A 20,062-nucleotide genomic window follows, 5' to 3' on the forward strand; every position below is an offset into this window, starting at 1 on the left:
GTCGGCCGACAAAGAGCCGCACGGCCCTCGGTCAGCAGCCCTGAAGGTTACATATAAACCTATGAACAATAAACAATGGCGGAAAGATAAATAGCACCCAGCCCAACCAGTCCGCCTCACACAACTGCGACACCCCTTGTACCAAAACATTCTACACTTCACCCCAACCAGAGCCATGTGATATCCTGGGAGAAGCAGAAACCAGGTAAAAACCCAGGCCAATTTAGGGAAAAAAAACTGGGAACATTTCTCTCCTACTCATCCAGGCGATCGAAATTGGTCCAGATCACCCTGGCCGTATTCGATTCCCTGCAGCACTTACCATTACACCTGTGCCGGGCAACAAGAGGTGATCTCCTCTCATCGCAATTACCAGCTCTAGGTCCGTAACCCTGCAGGTTACGGCACTTTAAGTGCCTATCCAACCATCTCTTAAAAGTGGTGAGGGTTTCTGTATCCATCACTTTTCCAGGCAGTGAGTCCCGGATCCCCACAACCCTCTGCGTAAAGAACCCCCCCCTCAAATCCTTCTACCAACCACCTTAAAACTATGCCCCTTAAGTTTAAGCTTAAGTTTACGGAGAGTATGAGGTGTGAGGCCGATCAGAGGCGTGGATGAGGGTTTGAGCAGATGAGCTGAGGAAAGAGTAGAGACCGGCGATATTATGGAGGGGGAAGTAAGTGTATTCGGTGATTGCGGGAATATAGGCTCGGAAGTTCATCTCTGAGTCAAGTACGACGCCAATCAATAAATTGCAACTCTCCATATCTGTGTTTCAGTATATTAGAATACTACACATCTCAAGTGATCAATGCTTCAACATTAGTAGTTATCAATATATTTTCTTATAATTCTAAATGTTGATGAATGAATAATTGATTCTATGGGTGATAGGCCGTGCTGGTCTTTCAGATGGGTCTGTGCATCGTGATCAGTGAATTGTCTCTGTGCTTCCGCTTCAATCTTTCCATTGGCTTTCTCACCAGATGGGAAATATTTGAACAATGAGATCTGATGGTGTCGGTGTGAGTGCAGCCGCACCTAATGTACAGAGACCGGTCCATCTGCTGGGCTCTGCCTCAAACTGGAGTCACCTCTTAGATCAAAGCCCCATTACTCTAAAACACACACAAGATTCACTGTGACTGTGTTTAGAGACAGAAACTGATCTCACTTCACATCCCATTACACGGCCTCATGCTGGATAATTGTGCTCGGTGGTCAGACTCTCCCAGTCTCATTTCCTGGCTTACTGTGTAACCTGTGTGTACTGTCTACAGGACCGCTGTGTATCTGAGTAAATGGCACTTTCTCTTACCTTCCTCCCTCGTCGATCTATTGAAGCACTTTCAATCGGAAGGGGCTCACTGGTTGGTGCTCTCACAATCCTGCGCTGGTTCACCTGCTGTTGTTCCTCAGTCCACAATCCCTGTTTCCTTCCAGCTGTGGAACTTTCTCAATCACTCCGCCATTCACCGGGACAACTAATTATGACAGGGCAGAAAATGAGAAGAATATTAATATCGTGAAGTGGAATGTAGTGTAAAGTGTTTTCCCAACATTTCAGCAAAGTACATGTCCAGTATTTGTTTGATTTTATCCTTTTCCTCAGATCTCTGTCCCGCCATTCTGGGCTTAGAGAAAAACACCAGAATTCTCCCCGGGTTCCACATTGTCTGATCTCACTGGGCCCAACCCCCGGGTTACACACTGTCTGATCTCACTGGGCCCCCGGGTTACACACTTTTTGATGTCACTGGGCCCCCGGGTGACACACTGTCTGATCTCACTGGGCCCCCGGGTGACACACTGTCTGATCTCACTGGGCCCCCGGGTTACACACTGTCCGATCTCACTGGGCCCCCGGGTTACACACTGTCCGATCTCACTGGGCCCCCGGGTGACACACTGTCTGATCTCACTGGGCCCCTGGGTGACACACTGTCTGATCTCACTGGGCCACCCCCGGGTTACACACTGTCTGATCTCACTGGGCCCCCGGGTGACACACTGTCTGATCTCACTGGGCCACCCCCGGGTTACACACTGTCTGATCTCACTGGGCCTCCGGGTTACACACTGTCTGATCTCACTGGGCCTCCGGGTTACACACAGTCTGATCTCACTGGGCCACCCCCGGGTTACACACTGTCTGATCTCACTGGGCCTCCGGGTTACACACTGTCTGATCTCACTGCGCCCACCCCCAGGTTACACACTGTCTGATCTCACTGGGCCCCCGGATTACACACTGTCTGATCTCACTGGGCCCAACCCCCGGGTTGCACACTGTCTGATCTCACTGGGCTCAGCCCCGGGTTACACGCGGGAGGGGAGTGGGAGGCGGGGAAGAGGACGTTTACAGGAGTCCCTCAGCTTTCCCAGGAACCCCTCACTCCTCACTCCTCACTCCCCGGTCAGTCTGTTCCGTGTCTCCTCTCCCCCCGGGACACCTCCCTCAGCCACCGATCACTTGCCGCCATTATGTATTTCCTTCACCAACCGTCAACATCCGGGTATCCGGAGCATGCGCAGAGCGCGCTCAGCGAGTCGACGTGATGCGTCACTGCTATTGGGTGAAAGCAGCTGATTGACAGCGCGCCCCGCCAATCGCGGCGTGCCACAGCTCCAGGAGCTCCCCGCCCATTCGCACAGCTGGAGGCGCTCCCAGTCACGTGGCTTCTGATTTGAATCCTGGGCGCGTCAACTGTTGCAGCGCCTGGCATCAAGAGCGGACTGTGTGTGATGTATGTCTGTGTACTGGCTGTGTGTGTGATATATGTCTGTGTACAGGCTGTGTGTGTGATTATATGTCTGTGCTTATATGTGTGTCTGTGTGTACGCGTGTGGCTATATTTGTGTCTCTCTTTGTATCTGTGTTCCCCCTGCCCCTTTATCTGGAACTTTCGAAATACTATTCAGTCCCAATGTCTGGGCCAATCACCTCCCCAGAAAGTGCTGAATTGTCACTTTAATCTGATGCATTCTGATTAATTTGATTCCTTTCTTCATTTGTTCTTCAGATGTGGGCGGCGCTGTCGAGGCCAGCATTTTTTTTTTTAATGTTTTATTCGTTGCCAATCTTTCCAATTCTTTGTTAAATCAACTTGTCAGATCATAAATGCCAAAGGTCACCTTGCGCCCAAACAAAGATCAATCTGCCCAATGATTTTGCTCTTAGCCAAAAGACCTAGAGCCAAGGCTGCACCGTTCCTGGAAGTACTGCAATACCAGGTTCGTGCATGGTGTTGGATGGGGCGTCCCCCACCCATCTCCATGGAGGTGGACGGGGCAAGCCCCCCACCCACCTCCTATTTCCAAAAAGCATAGGAGAACCACCTTCCTGATCCAGGGAGAACCACTTTCTGGTCATGGTTACTGCCCATCTCTAAATGCCCCCGAGAAGGTGAGAGTGAGTCGCCTTCTTGAACCGCTGCAGTCCGTGTGGTGAAGATGCTCCCACAGTGCTGATAGGGAGGGAGTTCCAAGATTTTGACCCAGCGACGATGAAGGAGATATTTCCAAGTCAGGATGGTGAGTAACTTGGAGCGGAACTTGCAGGTGATGGTGTTTCCATGCATTTGATGCCCTTGTCCTTCGCGGTGGTAGAGGTCGAAGGTCTGGGATGTGCTTCCAAAAAAGCCTTGGTGAGTTGCTGCAGTGCATCTTGTAGATGGTGCACACTGCAGCCACGGTGCACCGGTGGTGGAGGGAGTGAATGTTGAAGGTGGTGGATGCAGAGCCAATCAAGTGGGCTGCTTTGTCCTTAAAAAAGGAGGTAGACAAAAAGCAGGAAACTATAGACCAATTAGCCTAACATCTGTCATAAGGAAAATGCTGGAGTCCGTTATTAAGGAAGCAGTTGCAGGACATTTGAAAAAGCATAATACAATCAAGCAGAGTCAGCATGGTTTTATGAAAGGGAACTCTCACTTCACAAATTTGCTGGAGTTCTTTGAGGATGTAATGAGCAGGATGAATAAGGGGGAACCAGTGGATATGATGTATTTGGATTTCTAGAAGGCATTTGACAAGGTGCCACATAACAGGTTACTGCACAAGATAAAAGTTCACGGGGTTGGGGGTAATATATTAGCATGGATAGAGGATTGGCTAACTAACAGAAAACAGAGAGTCAGGATAAATGGGACATTTTCTGATTGCCAAAATCAGTGACTAGTGGGGTGCCGCAGGGTTCAGTGCTGGGGCCTCAACTATTTACAATCTATATTAATGACTTGGATGAGAGGATCAAGTGTAATGCCGCCATGTTTCTTGATGATACAAAGATGGGTGGGAAAGCAAATTGTGAGGAGGACACAAACAATCGACAAAGGGATATAGATAAACCAAGTGAGTGGGCAAAAATTTGGCAGATGGAGTATAATGTGGGAAAAGGTGAGATTATCCACTTTGACAGAATAAATAGAAAAGCAAATTACAAATTAAATGGAGAAAAATTGCAAAGTTCTGCAGTACATAGGGACCTGGGGTTCCTGGTGCATGAAACACAAAAAGTTAGTATGCAGGTACAGCAAGTGATCAGGAAGGCAAATGGAATGTTAGCATTTATTGCAAGGTGGATAAAGCAGAGAAGTTTTGCTACAGCTATACAAGGTATTGGTGAGGCCACACCTGGAATACTGCGTGCAGTTTTGGTTTCCATATTTACGAAAAGATATACATGTTTTGGAGGCAATTCAGAGAAGGTTTACTAGGTTAATTCCGGGGATGAGGGGGTTGACATGACGAAAGGTTGAATAGGTTGGGCCTCTATTCATTGGAGTTCAGAAGAATGAGAGGTGATCTTATTGAAATGTACAAGATTACGAGGGGGCTTGACAAGGTGGATGCAGAGAGGATGTTTCCACTGATGGGGGAGACCAGAACTAGAGGGATGATCTTTGATCCTTATCTTAGAATAAGGGGCCGCTCATTTAAAACAGAGATGAGGAGGAATTTCAACTCTGAGAGGGTTGTAAATCTGTGGAATTTGCTGCCTCGGAGAGCTGTGGAGGCTGGGTCATTGAATATATTTAAGGTGGAGATAGACAGATTTTTGAGTGATAAGGGAATAAAGGTTATGGGGAGTGGACAGGGAAGTGGAGCTGAGACGATGATCAGATCTGCCATGATTGTATTAAATGGAGGAGCAGGCTCGATGGACCAAATGGCCCAATCCTGCTCCTATTTCTGATGTTCTTATGGATAAAGGGAGGGCTAACTAACAGAAGACAGAGAATCAGGATAAATGGTTCATTCTCCGGTTGTCAAACAGTAACTAGTGCGGTGCCACAGGGATCGGTGCTAGGAACCTCAACTATTGAGACCAAGTGTAATGTAGCTCAGTTTCCTGATGATATAAAGATGGGTGGGAAAGCTAGTTGTGAGGAGGACACAATGAATCTGCAGAGGGATAGTGACAGGCTAAGAGAGTGGGCAAAAATGTTGTAGATGATGTATAATGTGGTTATCCACTTTGGCAAGAAAAAGAAAAACACAAATTATTATTTAAATGGAGAGATATTACAAAATGCTGCAGTACAGAGGGACTGGGGGGGTCTCTGTCATAAGAACAGAAGAAATAGGAACAGGAGTAGGCCATACGGCCCTTCGAGCCTTCTCCGACATTTTATATGATCATGGCTGATCCGATCATGGACTCCGGTCCACTTTCCTGCCCACTCCCCATAACCCTTATTGTTTAAGAAGCTGTCTATCTCTGTTTTAAATTTATTCAATGAGCCACAGCTCTCTGAGGCAGCGAATTCCACAGACTTACAACCCTCTGAGAGAAGAAATTTATTCTCTTCTCAGTTTTAAATGGGCGGCCCCTTATTCTAAGTTTATGCCCCCTATTTCTAGTCTCCCCTATCAGTGGAAACATCCTCTCTGCATCCACCTTGTCAAGCCCCCTCATAATCTTATACGTTTCGAGAAGATCACCTCTCTTTCTTCTGAATTCCAATGTGTATAGGCCCAACCTCATCAACCTTTACTCATAAGTCAACCCCCTCATCTTTGGAATCAACCGAGTGAACCTTCTCTGAGCTGCCTCCAAAGCAAGTATATTCACTAAGGAGGACACAAACAACCTTCTGGATATAAAAGGGGTCAGAGGGTCTAGTAAGGAGGAGGAACTGAGGGAAATCCTTATTAGTCGGGAAATTGTGTTGGGGAAATTGATGGGATTGAAGGCCGATAAATCCCCAGGGTCTGATGGACTGCATCCCAGAGTACTTAAGGAGGTGGCCTTGGAAATAGCGGATGCATTGACAGTCATTTTCCAACATTCCATTGACTCTGGATCAGTTCCTATGGAGTGGAGGGTAGCCAATGTAACCCCACTTTTTAAAAAAGGAGGGAGAGAAAACAGGGAATTATAGACCGGTCAGCCTGACCTCAGTAGTGGGTAAAATGATGGAATCAATTATTAAGGATGTCATAGCAGCGCATTTGGAAAAAGGTGACATGATAGGTCCAAGTCAGCATGGATTTGTGAAAGGGATATCATGCTTGACAAATCTTCTGGAATTTTTTGAGGATGTTTCCAGTAAAGTGGACAAGGGAGAACCAGTTGATGTGGTATATTTGGACTTTCAGAAGGCTTTCGACAAGGTCCCACACAAGAGATTAATGTGCAAAGTTAAAGCACATGGGATTGGGGGTAGTGTGCTGACATGGATTGAGAACTGGTTGTCAGACAGGAAGCAAAGAGTAGGAGTAAATGGGTACTTTTCAGAATGGCAGGCAGTGACTAGTGGGGTACCGCAAGATCTGTGCTGTGGCCCCAGCTGTTTACATTGTACATTAATGATTTAGACGAGGGGATTAAATGTAGCATCTCCAAATTTGCGGATGACACTAAGTTGGGTGGCAGTGTGAGCTGCAAGGAGGATGCTATGAGGCTGCAGAGTGACTTGGATAGGTTAGGTGAGTGGGCAAATGCATGGCAGATGAAGTGTAATGTGGATAAATGTGAGGTTATCAACTTTGGTGGTAAAAACAGAGAGACAGACTATTATCTGAATGGTGACAGATTAGGAAAAGGGGAGGTACAACGAGACCTGGGTGTCATGGTACATCAGTCATTGAAGGTTGGCATGCAGGTACAGCAGGCGGTTAAGAAAGCAAATGGCATGTTGGCCTTCATAGCGAGGGGATTTGAGTACAGGGGCAGGGAGGTGTTGCTACAGTTGTACAGGGCCTTGGTGAGGCCACACCTGGAGTATTGTGTACAGTTTTGGTCTCCTAACTTGAGGAAGGACATTCTTGCTATTGAGGGAGAGCAGCGAAGATTCACCAGACTGATTCCCGGGATGGTGGGACTGACCTATCAAGAAAGACTGGATCAACTGGGCTTGTATTCACTGGTGTTCAGAAGAATGAGAGGGGACCTCATAGAAACGTTTAAAATTCTGACAGGTTTAGACAGGTTAGATGCAGGAAGAATGTTCCCAATGTTGGGGAAGTCCAGAACCAGGGTTCACAGTCTAAGGATAAGGGGTAAGCCATTTAGGATCAAGATGAGGAGAAACTTCTTCACCCAGAGAGTGGTGAACCTGTGGAATTCTCTACCACAGAAAGTAGTTGAGGCCAATTCACTAAATATATTCAAAAGGGAGTTAGATGAAGTCCTTACTACTAGGGGGATCAAGGGGTATGGCGAGAAAGCAGGAATGGGGTACTGAAGTTGCATGTTCAGCCATGAACTCATTGAATGGCGATGCAGGCTAGAAGGGCTGAATGGCCTACTCCTACACCTATTTTCTATGTTTCTATCCTTTCGTAAATATGGAAACCAAAACTGCACGCAGTATTCCAGGTGTGGCCTCATCAATACCCTGCAGAACTGTAGCAAGACTTCCCTGCTTTTATACTCCATCCCCTTTGCAATAAAGGCCAAGATTCCATTGGCCTTCCTGATCACTTGCTGTACCTGCATACTAACCTTTTGGGTTTCATGCACAAGTACCCCCAGGTCCCACTGTATTGCAGCACTTTGCAATCTTTCTCCATTTAAATAACTTGCTCTTTGATTTTTTTCTGCCAAAGTGCATGACCTCACACTTTTCAACATTATACTCCATCTGCCAAATTTTTGCCCACTCACTTAGCCTGTGTATGTCATTTTGCAAGTTTTGTGTGTCCTCCTCACACATTGCTTTTCCTCTCATCTTTGTATCATCAGCAAACTTGGCTACGTTACACTCTGTCCCTTCCTCCAAGTCGTTAATATAGATTGTAAATAGTTAGGGTTCCAGCACTGATCCTTGCTGCACCAGACAATGAATCATTTATCCCGACTCTCTGTTTTCCGTTGGTTAGCCAATTGTCTATGCTAATATATTACCCCCAAACCCTGTGAACTTTCATCTTGTGCAGTAACCTTTTATGTGGCATCTTGTCAAATGCCTTCTGGAAGTCCAAATACATCACATCCACTAGTTCCCCTTTATCCACCCTGTTTATTACATCCTCAAAGAATTCCAGCAAATTTGTCAAACATGACTTCCCCTTCATAAATCCATGCTGACTCTGCCTGAACGAATTCTGCTTTTCCAAATGTCCTGCTACTACTTCTTTAATAATGGACTCCAGCTTTTTTCCCAATGACAGATGTTGGGCTAACTAGTCTACTTTCTGTCTCCCTCCTTTTTTAAATAGGGGTGTTGCATTTGTGGTTTTCCAATCTGCTGGGACCTCCCCAGAATCCAAGGAATTTTGGTAAATTACAACCAATGCATCCACGATCCCTGCCGCTACTTCTCTTAAGACCCTAGGGTGCCATCAGGTCCAGGGGATTTATCTGCCTTTAGTCCCAGTATCTTACTGAGTACCACCTCCTTAGTGATTGTGATTGTGTTAAGTTCCTTTCCGCCGTATAGCTCCTTGACTATTCACTGTTGGGATATTGTTAGTGTCCTCTACCGTAAAGACTGTAGAGGACGTAAAACACAAAAAGTTAGTATGCAGGTACAGCAAGTAATCAGGAAGGCAAATGGAATGATGGCTTTTATTGCAAGGGGGATGGAGTTTAAAATTAGAGAAGTCCTGCTACAACTGTACAGTGTATTGGTGAGACCACACCTGGCATACTGCTACAGTTTGATTTCCTTATTTAAGGAGGGATATATTTGCATTGGAGACAGTTCAGAGAAGCTTCACTGGTTTGATTCCTGAGGTGAAGGGATTGACTCATGAAAAAAGGTTGAACAGCTTGGGCCTATGGTGCAGAAGGGAGGGATTCAAATTCCTGGGACATTGGAACTGGTTCTGGGGGAGGTGGGACCAGTACAAACTGGACAGTCTGCACCTGGGCAGGATCGGAACCAATGTCCAAGGGAGAGTGTTTGCTCGTGCTGTTGGGGAGGAGTTAAACTAAAAAGGCAGGGGGATGGGAACCTATGCAGGGAGATTGAGGGAAATAGAATGGGGGCAGAAGCAAAAGATAGAAAGGAGAATAGTAAAAGTGGAGGGCAGAAAAACCCAAGGCAAAAATCAAAAAAGGCCACATTACAGCAAAATTCAAAAGGGGCAAAGTGTGTTTAAAAAGACAAGCCTGAAGGCTCTGTGCCTCAATGCGAGGAGTATTCAGAACAAGGTGGATGAATTAACTGCGCAGATAGCAGTTAACGGATACGACGTGATTGGCATCACGGAGACATGGCTCCAGGGTGACCAAGGCTGGGAACTCAACATTCAAGGGTATTCAGCATTTTGGAAGGATAGACAGAAAGGAAAAGGAGGCGGGGTGGCGTTGCTGGTTAAAGAGGAAATCAATACAATAGTAAGGAAGCACATTAGCCTGGATGATGTGGAATCGGTATGGGTGAAGCTGCGGAATTCCAAAGGGCAGAAAACGCCAGTGGGAGTTGTGTATAGACCACCAAATAGTAGTAGTAAGGTTGGGGACAGCATCAAACAAGAAATAAGGGATGTGTGCAGTAAAGGTACAGCAGTAATCATGGGCGACTTTAATCTACATATAGATTGGGCTAATCTAACTGGTAGCACTGCGGTGGAGGAGGATTTCCTGGAGTGTATTAAGGATGGTTTTCTAGACCAATATGTCGAGGAACCAACCAGGGAGCTGGCCATCCTAGACTGGGTGATATGTAATGATAAGTGACAAATTAGCAATCTTGTTGTGCGAGGCCCTTTGGGGAAGAGTGACCATAATGTGGTGGAATTCCTTATTAAGATGGAGAGTGACAAAGTTAATTCGGAAACTAGGGTCCTGAACTTAAGGAGGGGTAGCTTCAACGGTATGAGGTGTGAATTGGCTAGAATGGACTGGCAAATGATATTTAAAAGGTTGACGGTAGATAAGCAATGGCAAATATTAATAGATCACATGGATGAACTTCAGCAATTGTACATCCCTGTCTGGAGTAAAAAGAAAACTGGGAAGGTGGCTCAACCATGGTTAACAAGGGAAATTAAGGATAGTGTTAAAACCAAGGCAGAGGCATATAAATTGGCTAGAAAAAGCAACAAACCTGAGGACTGGGAGAAATTTAGAATTCAACAGGGGAGGACTAAGAGTTTAATTAAGAAGGGGAAAATAGAGTACGAGAGGAAGCTGGCAGGGAACATAAAGACTGACTGCAAAAGCATCTATAAATATGTGAAGAGAAAAAGATTAGTAAAGACAAACGTAGGTCCCTTGCAGTTGGATTCAGGTGAATTTGTAATGGGGAACAAAGAAATGGCAGACCAATTGAACCAATACAAAGGAAGATACAAATAACCTTCCGAATGTACTCGGCAATAGTGGGTCTAGTGAGAATGAGGAACTGAAAGATATCGTTATTAGGTGGGAAATTGTGTTCGGGAAATTGATGGGATTAAAGGCCGATAAATCCCCGGATCCTGATAGTCTACATCCCAGAGTACTTAAGGAAGTGGCCCTAGAAATAGTGGATGCATTGGTGATCATTTTCCAACTATCTATCGACTCTGGATCAGTTCCTATGGACTGGAAGGTAGCTAATGTAACGCCACTTTTTAAAAAAGGAGGGAGAGAGAAAGCGGGTAATTATAGACCGGTTAGCCTGACATCAGTCGTGGGGAAAATGTTGGAATCAATCATTAAGGATGAAATAGCAGCCCATTTGGAAAGCAGTGACAGGATCGGACCGAGTCAGCATGGATTTATGAAAGGGAAATCATGCTTGACGAATCTTCTGGAATTTTTTGAGGATGTAACTAGTAGAGTGGACAAGGGAGAACCAGTGGATGTGGTGTATTTGGACTTTCAAAAGGCTTTTGACAAGATCCCGCACAAGAAATTGGTGTACAAAATCAAAGCGCATGGTATTGGGGGTAATGTACTGACATGGATAGAGAACTGGTTGGCAGACATGAAGCAGAGGGTCAGGATAAACGGATTCTTTTCAGAATAACAGGCAGTTACTAGTGGAGTGCCGCAGGGCTCAGTGCTGGGACCCCAGCTTTACAATATACATTAGCGATTTGGATGAAGGAATAGAGTGTAATATCTCCAAGTTTGCAGTTGACACTCAACTGGGTGGCGGTGTGAGCTGTGAGGAGAATGCAAAGAGGCTGCAGGGTGACTTGGACAGATTAGGTGAGTGGGCAAATACATGGCAGATGCAGTATAATATGGAGAAATGTGAAGTTATCCATTTTGGGAGCAAAAACACGAAGTATCTGAATGGCGGGAGATGCAACGAGACCTGGGTGTCATGGTTCATCAGTCACTGAAAGTGGGCACGCAGGGACAGCAGGCGGTAAAGAAGGCAAATGGTATGTTGGCCTTCATAGCTAGGGGATTTGAATATAGGAGCACGGAGGTCTTACTGCAGTTGTACAGGGCCTTGGTGAGGTCTCACCTGGAATATTGTGTTCAGTTTTGGTCTCCTAGTCTGAGGAAGGACGTTCTTGCTATTGAGGGAGTGCAGCGAAGGTTCACGAGACTGATTCCAGGGATGACTGGACTGTCATATGAGGAGAGACTGGATCAACTGGGCCTTTATTCACTGCCATTCAGAAGGGTGAGAGGGGATCTTATAGAAACATATAAGATTCTGACAGGACTGGACAGGTTAGATGCAGGAAGAATGTTCTCGATGTTGGGGAAGTCCAGAACCAGGGAACATAGTCTTAGGATAAGGGATAGGCCATTTAGGACTGAGTTGAGGAGAAACTTCTTCACTCAGAGAGTTGTTGACCTGTGGAATTCCCTGCCGCAGAGAGTTGTTGATGCCAGTTCATTGGAGATATTCAAGAGGGAGTTAGATATGGCTCTTACGGTTTCAGGGATCAAGGGGTATCGAGAGAAAGCAGGAAAGGGGTACTGAAGGAATGATCAGCCATGATCTTATTGAATGGCGGTGCAGGCTCGAAGGGCCGAATGGCCTACTCTTGCACCTATTTTCTATGATTCTATGTTTCTATACTTATTGGAGTTTAGAAGAATCAGAGGTGATCGTATCGAAACATATAAGATACTGAGGGGGTTCAACAAGGTAGATGCAGAGAGGATGTTTCCTCTCATGGGAAAATCTAGAACCAAGGGCATAGTTTAAGAATAAGGGGTCGCCGATTTAGAACAGAGATGAGGCGAAATTTCTTTTCTCAGAGGGTCATAAATTTTTGGAATTCTCGACCCCAGATATCCAGATTTTTGAGCGATAATGAAGTGAAGGTTCATGGGGAGCTGGCAGGGAAGTGGAGCTGTGCCCAAGATCAGATCAGCTGTGATCATATTAAATGGCAGAGCAGTCTCGAGTGGCCAATGGCCTACTCCTGCTCCTATTTCTTATGTTTTTTAAAGGGTGAAGTATGGATACAAACACAATCAGCATTATTTTTTTATCTGACCCTCTTCCCGTTGATTAATTGATGAAATATCCCAAATATTAAACTTCAGCCCAGTTATAGGGGTAGTCAATATCAACAGAAAGAAAGCCCAACTGTCAGAATGGACATGATTCAGTCTGGGACAACAGCAGAATCCAAACCCCGCAGTCATTTGTGAACTCGTTGGTGTCTCAGCAGATTGGATAACTTGGTGAATCCCTTCCCACACTCGGAGCAGGTGAACGGCCTCTCCCCAGTGTGAACTCGCTGGTGTGTCAGCAGGCTGGATGACCGAGTGAATCCCTTTCCACACTCGGAGCAGGTGAACGGCCTCTCCCCAGTGTGAACTTGCTGGTGTGTCAGCAGGTCGGATGACCGAGTGAATCCCTTCCCACACTCGGAGCAGGTGAATGGCCTCTCCCCAGTGTGAACTCGCTGGTGTGTCAGCAGGCAGGATGATCGAGTGAATCCCTTCCCACACTCGGAGCAGGTGAACGGTCTCTCCCCAGTGTGAACTCGCTGGTGTTCCAGCAGGGTGGATGACTGAGTGAATCCCTTCCCACACTCGGAGCAGATGAATGGCCTCTCCCCAGTGTGAACTCGCTGGTGTGTCAGCAGGTTGGATGACCGAGTGAATCCCTTCCCACACTCGGAGCAGATGAATGGCCTCTCCCCAGTGTGAACTCGCTGGTGTCTCAGCAGCTGGGATGACACAGTGAATCCCTTCCCACACTCGGAGCAGGTGAACGGTCTCTCCCCAGTGTGAACTCGTTGGTGTTCCAGCAGGCGGGATGATCGAGTGAATCCCTTCCCACACTCGGAGCAGGTGAATGGTCTCTCCCCAGTGTGAACTCGCTGATGTGTCAGCAGGTGGGATGATGTAGTGAATCCCTTCCCACACTCAGGGCAGGTGAACAGTCTCTTCCTTGTGTGAACTCGCTGGTGTGTCAGCAGGTGGGATGATGTAGTGACTCCCTTCCCACACTCAGGGCAGGTGAACGGCCTCTCCCCAGTGTGAACTTGCTGGTGTCTCAGCAGCTGGGATGACACAGTGAATCCCTTCCCACACTCGGAGCAGGTGAACAGTCTCTCCCCAGTATGACCGTGTCGATGAACTTCCAGCTCAGACGCGTAATTGAATCCCCTCCCACAGTCCCCACATTCCCACGGTTTCTCCATGGTGTGGGTGTCCTTGTTTCTCTCCAGGTTGGACGATCAGTTGAAGCCTGGTCCACACACAGAACACGTGTACGGTTTCTCCCCGCTGTCAATCGTGCGATATTTTTTCAGGCTGTGTAACTGGTTAAAGCTCTTTCTGCAGTCAGTGCACTGGAACACTCTCACTCGGGTGTGTATGTCTCGGTGCTTTTCCAGTCACACTGATGTTTGAAATCTGTTCCCACTGACAGAACAAACAAACATTTCTCCTTCCACGTTCAAAGGCCGATGATATTCAAGTCCTGAGGAATCGAGTGATTCCATCAGATCTTGATGTGATGTTTGGTTTGAGTTTCCCGTCTGCAAATCCTCCCCTCCTGATACCCTGGAAAAGAGTTCACAAAATCATTACTGCAAGTACAGGACAGAAATTCAGAACAGACAATTCTGGATTGTATGGAACATTCTTTCCTCTCTTGTTCCTCCAAAGCAGTAAATTCCCGCCCCATACACTCTTCCCCGTCCCTGCCCTGAAATTAAAACACATCGCACGTCTGAAGGCAGATTGTCCTCCGCTCCTAATTATCATCACCAACTCTGGCTGGGTTCAGTTCTACACTCACTGGTTCCCCTCCCCTGAAGGTGCTGGCTCTGGCTGGTTTCAGTTCTACACTCACTGGTGCCCCTCCCTCTCCCTCCCCTGAAGGTGCTGGCTCTGGCTGGTTTCAGTTCTACACTCACTAGTCCGGTGAAAAGGGACAGATATTGTTTCTGTCACTCATTGATACAATGGGACAGTTTTAAATTGCTTGATTAGGATAGACTATACACTTTACCTGTCACTTTCTGTACTGTGTGTCAGTGTGGGATTGACAGGTGTGTATCGGACAGACACTGTACCTTTCATTCTCTGATATTGCTATCAGTATGGGATATATTTGTTGACATAGGATAGATATTGCATCTCTCAATCTCTGATACAGTGAGGCAGAGTTGGATTGCCAGGTGAGTGTTGGATAGATACTGCCTCTCTCATTCTCTGATACTATGTGACAGGTGAGTGTTGGATAGATACTGCCTCTGTCATTCTCTGACACGATGTGACAGATTCTGTGGGACCTTGTCGAACGACTTCTGAAAGTCCAAATATACCACATCAACTGGTTCTCCCTTGTCCACTCTACTGGAAACAGCCTCAAAAAATTCCAGAAGATTTGTCAAGCTTGTCAAGTCCAGAACCAGAGGTCACAGTCTAAGGATAAGGGGTAAGCCATTTAGGACCGAGATGCGGAGGAACTTCTTCACCCAGAGAGTGGTGAACCTGTGGAATTCTCTACCACAGAAAGTTGTTGAGGCCAATTCACTAAATATATTCAAAAAAGAGTTAGATGAGGTCCTTACTACTAGGGGGATCAAGGGGTATGGCGAGAAAGCAGGAATGGGGTACTGAAGTTGAATGTTCAGCCATGAACTCATTGAATGGCGGTGCAGGCTAGAAGGGCCGAATGGCCTACTCCTGCACCTATTTTCTATGTTTCTATGTTCCTTTAATACTAACATACTGGAGAATGACAGGTATGGAATAGAGCTCACATTCACATAACAGAGATGGACAGATACAGCACAAAACACACTCACACACCAGGAATGGAAAGATACAGAATTGTTTTACTGTGTACCACCAATTCCTGATAGAGTATTTGTTTTACTTTCTAACTGTCAATTTTTGTTATGGAGGTGAGTGTTTACCCTGTATCTGTCGGTCTCTGGTAAATGAGTCTGAGTTTCACTCTGTATCTATCTGTCTCTGGTATGTGAGTGTGGGCCTTTCTCTGTCTCTCCATTATGGGAGCCTGGGTTTTATTCTGTACCTGTCAAGTTCTGATACGAGATTGTAGGCCTTACTCTATATCTGTCAGTTTCTAGTATGGAAGAGAGGTATTTACCCTGTACCTGTCAATAACTGGTAAATGAGTATTGGCACTTCGCTGTATGTCAATTTATGTTATGGGAATATGGATTGTAATATGTCAGCCTCTGATGTGTGAGTGTGGGTTTTATACTGTATCTCTCAGTCTCTGATATGCGAGTGTGCGTATTATTCTGTACCAGATAGGTTTTGGTGTGTGTGAGGGGGTTTAAGCTGTGTGTCTAGGTTTCTGGTACGTTAGTCTGCCTTGAATTTGTATCTATTTGTCTATGTGGTTTTATGTTTTACACTGTACCTGTCAGTTTCTGGTCTGTGAGTGTGCGGAATAATCTGTACCTGTCAGTTTCTGGCAAATGAGTGTGGGTTATAATCTGTACCTGTCAGTTTCTGGCAAATGAATGTGGGTTATAATCTGTACCTGTCAGTGTCTGGCAAGTGAGTGTGGGTGTTTAATGTACCTGTCAGTGTGATCTGTTTCAATGGCTTAACAGCATCTGATTCTACTGCTCCATGTGGCTGTAAGATTCACAATGTAACTGCCACTTCGGATCACCGTGGGACTGACAGCTTCTGCTGCCTGTGACAAGAGGATTGAGGCCAGTTCTGGGTCTCTGCTCTGTGAGTGATAATGTACTTACTGTGTGTGAGAAGGAGCTGTCTGCACTGTTCCTTATGTTCTGGGTGGAGGAGGAAAGCTCACATTTGTTCTGGCTGGTTGAAGAATTTTGCTCTGAGAATAATAATACGATAACATTATTAGTTCTAAGATATGGCTGCGGGGGAGAATATGATGTATCTGAGGGAGCGACAATATATCTCTCGATCACCAGCAACATTGTTCTGGAGAACTCAACACACCAAAACAATATAACCCAACTTTAAAATATCTTCTCCCACACTCCTCTCCTGATGTCTGCAATAGATGCACATTGTGAAACTCCCCACATCCTCACTGTCAGGCTATATTTCCATTGCTCACTGTCCAAGAACAACAGACACGGTGAGATTGGAACTGAATCAGAAACATTCACTGCTGATTTGGGGAAAGAAAGCAGCAATGATTTGAAAGAGCGAGGTGATTTACTTTCTGTTACCTTACACTGTCGAAACACAGCCCGAGAATGGCCTCTCCCTTCCCCCACTCACTGAGACTGGTTCTTGCTCCACTCTGCCTCTTACACACAGCTCCGACTCTGATCTCCCCCTTGGACTCCATGCCGATCTCTGAGCCCATCTGCAGACACGCTCCCAAAGCGCTGCGCTGCTGTAAGGAGGCTGCTGCTCGCTGCCTTACCCCGGGGCCGCGGGGTCTCCGTTTCCGGCTGTTTTAAACCATCTTCTTCCACTTACTGAGTGAATGGCGATCACAGGCAGGGCTGGGGGAGGGGAGGGCAGGGCACATGTGCTCTTCTGCTCACTGCAAATCGACACAGGGGACGGAGCTGAACCGCACATGCGCAGCTCTCTGCACTAATACAACCTGTAAAAATCAAAGTGCACTTTTCCCAATTTACTTTTATCAGAATCTGAGCAAAGGAACTGTGCCTGGGCAGAAAGGACAGAGAATGATTAAAGCTGGGAATCCTGTCCCTTGGAGATGCTGAATTTGGGATCATTCTGTGCAGGGTGTTTCTCTCCATGAGCCCGTCTTCACAAAGCAATCCTGCAGAAACATCGGAGGGACGAGGGAGTTTGCTGGGACCGTGCAAGAGTTAATATCTGACAGAAATAGTCCGAGATCAGTTTAATTCGGTCACTGAGAGTAATACCGAAGTGGATAATCAAGGGGCTATAGGGAGAGAGGAACGTGATGCATTCACTATCACTAATGAAGCAGTACTCAGTAAAATAATGGGACTAAAGGCCGACAAGTCACCTGGACCTGATGGCTTATATCCTAGATTCTTAAGAGAAGTGACTGCAGAGATAGTGGAAGCATTGGTTGTAATCTAACAAAATTCCCTTGCTTCTGAGGTGGTCCTAGCAGATTGGAAAACCGCAAATGTAAAACCTCTATTTAAAAAAGGAGGCAGACAAAAAGCTGGAAACTATAGACCAGTTAGCCTAACATCTGTCGTTGGGAAAATGCTGGAGTCCATTATAAAAGAAGCAGTAGCGCAACATTTGAAAAAGCATGATTCAATCAAGCAGATTCAGCATGGTTTTATGAAAGGGAAATCCTGTTTGACAAATTTGCTGGAGTTCTTTGAGGATGTAATGAGCAGGGTGGATAAGAGGGAACCAGTGGATGTAGTGTATTTGGATTTCCAGAAGGCATTCGATAAGGTGCCACATAAGAGGTTACTGCACAAGATAAAATTTCACGACGTTGGGCGTAATATATTAGCATGGATAGAGGATTGGTTGTTTTCTGTTAGTTAGAGAGTCAGGATAAATGTGTCACTTTCCGATTGGTGCCGGTGCTGGGTCCTCAACTATTTACAATCTATTATTAATGACTTGAATGAAAGGACCGAGTTTAATGTAGCCAAGTTTGCTGATGATACAAAGATGGGTAGGAAAGCAAATTGTGAGGACACAAAAAATCTGCAAACGGATATAGACAGGTTCAGCGAGTGGGCAAAAATTTGGCAGATGTAGTATAATGTGGGAAAATGTGAGGTTATCCACTTTAGCAGAAATAATAGAAAAGCAAATTATAATATAAATGGAGAAAAATTGCAAAGTGCCGCAGTACAGAGACACCTGGGGATCCTTGTGCATAAAACACAAAGAGTTAGTATGCAGGTACAGCAAGGAATCAGGAAGGCAAATAGAATGTTGGCCTTTATTGCAAGGGGGGGGATAGAGTATAAAAGCAAAGAAGTGCTGCTACAACTGTACAGGGTATTGGTGAGGCCACACCTGGAGTATTGCGTGTAGTTTTGGTCTCCGTATTTAAGGAAGGATATACTTGCATTGGGGCTGTTCAGAGGTTGATTCCAGAGATGAGGGGGTTGTCTTCTGAGGATAGGTTGAGTAGGTTAGGCCTATACACATTGGAGTTCAGAAGAATGAGAGGTGATCTTATCGAAACATCTAAAATAAAGAGGGGGATCGACAAGGTGGATGCAGGGAGGATATTTCCACCCATAGACTGTACCCGCTAGTTTTAGTTTACCCTAATAAGGGGCAACCCATTTAAAACTGAGATGAAGAGAAATTTATTCACTCAGAGGGTTTTGAATCTGTGGAATTCTCTGCCCCAGAGTTGTGGAGGCTGGGTCATTGAATATATTTAAGGCAGAGGTAGACAGATTTTTGAGCGATAAGGGAATAAAGAGGAGTGTGCAGGGAAGTGGAGCTGAGTCCATGGTCAGATCAGCCATGATCATATTGAATGGCGGCGCGGGCTCCAGGGGCCAAATGTCCTCCTCGTGCTCCTATTTCTTATGTTGTTATGAGATAATAACCATGGGACTGTTGACAGGGTTTCTAACCCAGGGAGTGAACAGCTCTGGGGCTTCCCTGTTACAATTGTCTGGGAGGTAAACCGTAAGCTTAGCACTGAGCAGCGTCTTTAGGAGAAATAGTGAGAAATCCGAGGTGTTGAGTGAGAATAAAATAAACAAGTTGTTGCTTTACCCAGGAGGACCGGTTGGAAACAGACACTGACCGCACCTCACGTTCATCCTCCACCAAGATGGCCGCGCATGCGTTTTGCTGCTCATTGAATCAAGATGGTGGAACGCTGATCTTGCCTTCCTGTACAAAGATGGCCGCCGTTACCCTGGGCCTGTGACCGGGAAAAAGCCCGGAAACTGCAGTCGCCGATATTCCGGTTATTATTCCGGGCTCCCGGCGGGCACCAGTTGTTTATGAAGCCTCTCCGGCTACCCGCTGGTCCGTTACTCCCCTCCGCCCCGCTGAAAACGGGCTATTTTGCGCAGCAGATGTTCACTATGTGCGCTCCGCCATTACACGCACCGCGCATGCCCCAAACACAGCCAGGTTCCGCGCCTGCGCACTGGGCCCGTGTAATCTGGGTTCGGCACATTCTCCGTCGGCGGGAATGCTGGGTAAATACACCGCCATTGAAAGACCACGTTAGTGAATTGAGGTGAATTTATTGTGATTGAAAGGCTGCATTAGAGGGAGCAGAGTGCGGCGGCCCGGCCAGTAAATCCGCGCGGTCACGGCCTGCA

At 46.3% G+C, this 20,062-nt stretch overlaps 1 protein-coding gene across 1 annotated transcript in view; it reads right to left on the minus strand.

Annotated features, from left to right (window-relative positions):
• Positions 1–19,829, minus strand: part of LOC139273381 (zinc finger protein 850-like) — a 39,982-nt gene extending 20,153 nt beyond the window's left edge. Inside the window, exons 1-4 of the mRNA XM_070890219.1 lie at positions 19,503–19,829; positions 16,556–16,647; positions 13,010–14,372; positions 3,820–3,821 (exon numbers count right to left, since the gene is read on the minus strand). Of these exons, the coding sequence (XP_070746320.1) occupies positions 3,820–3,821; positions 13,010–14,008 (1,001 nt within the window). The 5' untranslated portion in view covers positions 14,009–14,372; positions 16,556–16,647; positions 19,503–19,829. The remainder of the gene's footprint in view (positions 1–3,819; positions 3,822–13,009; positions 14,373–16,555; positions 16,648–19,502) is intronic.
• Positions 19,830–20,062: the final 233 nt, after the last annotated feature.

This window comes from Pristiophorus japonicus, chromosome 9 (assembly GCF_044704955.1).
Source record: "Pristiophorus japonicus isolate sPriJap1 chromosome 9, sPriJap1.hap1, whole genome shotgun sequence".
NCBI lineage: Eukaryota > Metazoa > Chordata > Chondrichthyes > Pristiophoridae > Pristiophorus > Pristiophorus japonicus.